The sequence below is a fragment of the Plasmodium reichenowi genome, chromosome 14 (genome assembly GCF_001601855.1).
Source record: "Plasmodium reichenowi strain SY57 chromosome 14, whole genome shotgun sequence".
NCBI lineage: Eukaryota > Apicomplexa > Aconoidasida > Haemosporida > Plasmodiidae > Plasmodium > Plasmodium reichenowi.
This window is the reverse complement of record NC_033659.1, coordinates 1,324,404-1,329,068: the sequence shown is the minus strand read 5'-3', so window position 1 is coordinate 1,329,068 and position 4,665 is coordinate 1,324,404. Positions and strand designations below refer to the sequence as shown.

At 18.7% G+C, this 4,665-nt stretch overlaps 3 protein-coding genes across 3 annotated transcripts in view; 2 read left to right on the top strand and 1 right to left on the bottom strand.

Annotated features, from left to right (window-relative positions):
- Nucleotides 1-183: 183 nt before the first annotated feature.
- Nucleotides 184-1,082, top strand: PRSY57_1433500 (calmodulin; the record flags this gene model as incomplete). The annotated part of the gene is made up of 2 exons (XM_012909934.2): nucleotides 184-262; nucleotides 712-1,082. The coding sequence occupies 2 exons, from the start codon at nucleotides 184-186 to the stop codon at nucleotides 1,080-1,082; spliced, it is 450 nt and encodes a 149-aa protein (XP_012765388.1).
- A 747-nt stretch (nucleotides 1,083-1,829) lies between these two features.
- Nucleotides 1,830-3,053, bottom strand: PRSY57_1433400 (queuine tRNA-ribosyltransferase, putative; the record flags this gene model as incomplete). Its single annotated transcript, XM_012909933.2, has 1 exon — nucleotides 1,830-3,053. One exon carries the CDS (start codon nucleotides 3,051-3,053, stop codon nucleotides 1,830-1,832), a length of 1,224 nt encoding a protein of 407 aa, XP_012765387.2.
- Nucleotides 3,054-3,815: 762 nt separating this feature from the next.
- PRSY57_1433300 (ABC transporter, putative) overlaps nucleotides 3,816-4,665 on the top strand; it is a gene marked incomplete at both ends in the record, with an annotated part of 1,744 nt that continues 894 nt past the window's right edge. Inside the window, 3 exons of the mRNA XM_012909932.2 lie at nucleotides 3,816-3,992; nucleotides 4,104-4,203; nucleotides 4,385-4,619. Of these exons, the coding sequence (XP_012765386.2) occupies nucleotides 3,816-3,992; nucleotides 4,104-4,203; nucleotides 4,385-4,619 (512 nt within the window). The remainder of the gene's footprint in view (nucleotides 3,993-4,103; nucleotides 4,204-4,384; nucleotides 4,620-4,665) is intronic.

Here is a 4,665-nt window from a genome sequence, read left to right as displayed (position 1 = left end):
GAAATAAATAATATAATTTATAATTATATATTCTTGTCACAATAAAAAAAAAATATATATATATATATATATATATATTTATAATATGTATATTTTAAACTAGAAAAGGAAAAACTAATATTTTATTTATTATCATTCAAGATTTACATTTTATAATAATAAATACCTAATAGAAATATATCAATGGCAGACAAGTTAACAGAAGAACAAATTTCGGAATTCAAAGAAGCCTTTAGTTTGTTTGATAAAGATGGAGATGGAAGTAAATCATAAAAAAAAAAAAAAAAGAACATATATATATATATATATATATATTTAAACATTGTTTATAATATGAAATTGTTTCTTTTCCTTTTAACAATTTCATATTTTATTGATTTAATATTTCTATTGAGTCTTTTTATTTCTTATGTATATATGAAATTTATATAAAAATTATATTATATATTACCTGAACAGTTCATAAAAATATATATATATATATATACTTTTTTGGCTGTAAAATGTGAACAAAAAAAAATATTATGAACAATTCAGACAAATTAAATGAAAATGAAAGAAAAAATTAAAACGTTATAAAAATGTTATGTACAAATAGCCAAAAATATAAATCATATTGATGTAGTACATATAAAAATATACATATATATATATATATATTAATACATACAGTTCTTATTTTATTTTATTTTATTTTATTTTTCTCATTAGCTATAACAACTAAGGAGTTAGGAACTGTCATGAGATCTTTAGGACAAAATCCAACTGAAGCAGAATTGCAAGATATGATTAATGAAATTGATACAGATGGGAACGGAACGATCGATTTTCCCGAATTTCTAACCTTAATGGCAAGAAAATTAAAAGATACGGACACTGAAGAAGAATTAATTGAAGCCTTCCGAGTTTTTGATAGAGATGGTGATGGATATATAAGTGCAGATGAACTAAGGCATGTCATGACAAATTTGGGAGAAAAATTAACAAATGAAGAAGTTGATGAAATGATAAGAGAAGCTGATATTGATGGTGATGGACAAATTAATTATGAAGAGTTTGTTAAAATGATGATAGCCAAATGATTTTTAAATATGCAGAATAAAATAAATAAGTAAATATCATACGTTTATATGTATATATATATATATATATATTTGAGACGTATATTTTATATATGCATTATATATACATTCGTATAAATATACGTGCATGTAACTTTTTCTATATTATTATTATTTTTTTTATATTTATTATTTATTTTTTTTTTTTCTCATGTATTTTTAATATATATATATATTTATTTATTTATTTATTATTAGTAGATAAATTTTTTTATCTTGTTTTAACTGAAATAATTCTAAATTTTCTTAAATGCAGGAACAAAATATAAACGGTTTATGGTTTTATTTATTTATATTTTATAAGGAAAATACAATTTTTGTTCCATTTACACATAAATGTTACACAAAAAGGAAATAACATATATGTTTATATTTTTTTTAACCTGCCAATTTTTAAGAAGCATAAAATGTTATAGTTTTACCAAAAAAAAAAAAAAAATAAATAAATAAAATATAATAAAAATATAATTAAAATATAATAAAAATATAGTAAAAATATAATAAAAATATAGTAAAAATATAATAAAAATATAATTAAAATATAAATAAAATATAATAAAAATATAGGAAAAATATAATTAAAATATAATAAAAATATAATAAAAATATAATAAAAATATAATAAAAATAAAATAATAAATAAATATAAGGCACATTTTTAAAATACAATATTTATAAGTCCATTTAACATTATTATTTGAGTGTACATTACTCCTCTTTTTTATGAAGTTCATTCTTTTCTATAAACCAATTAATATAAGATAAAAAGTTATTTTCTTTAATATGTAATTGAATTTCCTGAAAAAATGATCTGTAGATATATAAATTATGATAGGTTAGTATAACATGTGCTGTTAATTCATGACATTTTAATAAATGGTGTATGTATGATTTGGATTCTTTTCTTGGAGAATTGTATGTTATAGTAGAGTGATCCAAAACATATTTGGGATTATTCAGATCAATAATAAGATTAACATCGTTTTTAAAATCTAAAAGATTAATATCATATATATTATCATTATTTTTATTTTGTAGATTATATTCATTTCCGTCTTGTAAATTATCTATTTTTATATTCATATTTATAGCTTTTCCGTTTTTTGCCAAATAATATGGGAAATTAGGTTCTATAACATCTATCCCATGATAAATGGCGTGTAAAATTTCTATAGGGTTCCCATTACTGAGTTGTATAAATTTTAATTTATTATTTGGTAATAAATTTAAAATATTTTTGAAAGCATTAGTACGAGTTTCATTTGATTCGTCATATCCTAATCCACTTAATAATATACCATCAATAATAGAATCATATTTATTTATTATTTCTGTAATTACAGTATCAATATCTACTGTACATGGTATTGATAAAATACATAAAGAATTAGATAAATTTGTATTTTTTATAATTTGTACTTTTTCTAAGAATTCATTCATTAGATTTATTATCCTAATTTTTTTTTTTTTACCAACTTGTTCATTTATTTTTATTTCTTCACACGGGATACAAAAAATGTCAGGTTCAAATATTTTTAAACATTTCATATAATCGTCTATAGAAAATACAGCCGTAGAATTATCATATTTTAAACTAATAGATTTATGTATATTTATATTATAATCATCTACTAAAACGTTTCGTATATTTAAATATCTATAGCTATCTTGGAAATCACAAAATTGATGTAAATAATGTCCAGATACTTCATTTGTTTTATTGGATGAAAAATATTCCTTTGCTTTTTCAAAAACATCTAGGTTATTATAAATTTCATGTAATGAGCAATTTATTATAAATTTTTTATCTATTTTTCTTAAAAGTTCTAAATTAATATATTCCGGTGTTATGTTATTTGTCAATATTGTGTATGTCGGTGTTTCTATATCCTTAACATGTTTTACACGATAGTTATAGGATACAACTTTCATTTTAAAAAAAAAATAAATAAATAAAATAAAATAAATAAATAAATAAATAAATAAATATATATATATATATATATATATATATATATTATACAAATTTATAAATATATTTATAATATTATTATAATACAAATATTACATATTTTATTTTATTTTTTTATTTTATTATATTATTATTTTATTTTGGTTAAAATTTGTTCCTCATTTAAACTATTTGCAACAATTTTTCTCTTTTAAAAAAGAAAGAAAATATTAATGTTATATTTAAAATTATTTATAATTATGAAAATAAAACATGTAGGCTAATTTTTCTTTTTCGTTTTTACCATTCTACAACATTGTAAAATGTAATTTATAACGAATTATTAGGATGTAATAAAAATATTTTATTAAATGGTAATATATATAAATTATGTAGAATATAGGTTCAAAAAAAAAAAAAAANTAATAAATATGACAAGTTTATATATATATATATATATATATATAATTTATATACGTTACTTTACTTGTTTATAAGTGACTCTCCTTTTTTAATTTATCATTCAATTTTAGTTTCAAAATATTTTTTTATTATCCATTCTATTTTATTCTTCAAAAAAAAAAAAAAAAAAAAAAAAAAACATACATACAAACAAACATATATATATATATATATATATATATTTTTAATTCCAATTTGAATATAATTTTATATGATATAAAAAAAAGTATGCTTATATCTAAACTAAATAGTTTATTGTTCCTCGTAAAATTATATAAAAAATGAACCAAATAGTAATTAATAATTTAAATTATAATTACTATAATGGAATACAAAGAACACGTATTAAGGCTTTACAAAATGTCAACTTATGTTTTGAAAGGGGTATGAGGATATTGGTTTGTGGAAAAAATGGTGCAGGAAAAAGTACATTATTGAGTATCATAGCAGGAAAAAAAGTAAGAATGATTAAGAAAATAAAGAGTAACACACATATATATATATATATATATATTTATTTATGTATATATTTATTTGTGCGTTTATTTTTATTTTTATTTTTTATATAGTTGATTAAGGAAAACGAAGTACTAATATTTAATAAACAGGCTTTTCACGACACGGACTTATCTAATAAAATAGGTTATGTTGGAGAATGGTGGAGTGAAGGTAGATAAAAATAAATATAAACAAACAATTGAACATATATATATATTTATGTGTATATATATTTATGTGTATATATATTTATGTGTATATATATTTATGTGTATATATATTTATGTGTATATATATTTATGTGTGTATATATTTATGTATAAATGTTTACTCCTTTTTAAATCCCTTTTAGAGTATGCCATGAACATAAGCATAAAAGATTTCTGCTTCAATTATGGATATACTAAAAGATACAATAATTTATTAAAATTATTCGAACTAGACGAAAATAAAATTATATCAAGTCTTTCCAAAGGTGAAAGAAAAAAGGTTCAAATCATGGTTAATATAATTATGAGAAAAGATATTTATATATTTGATGAGGCTACTGAATCTCTCGATTTGGTATCAAGGAAATTATTACTAGAGTAAAAAAAAAAAAAAAAAAAAAAAAAAAAAAAAAAAAAATATATA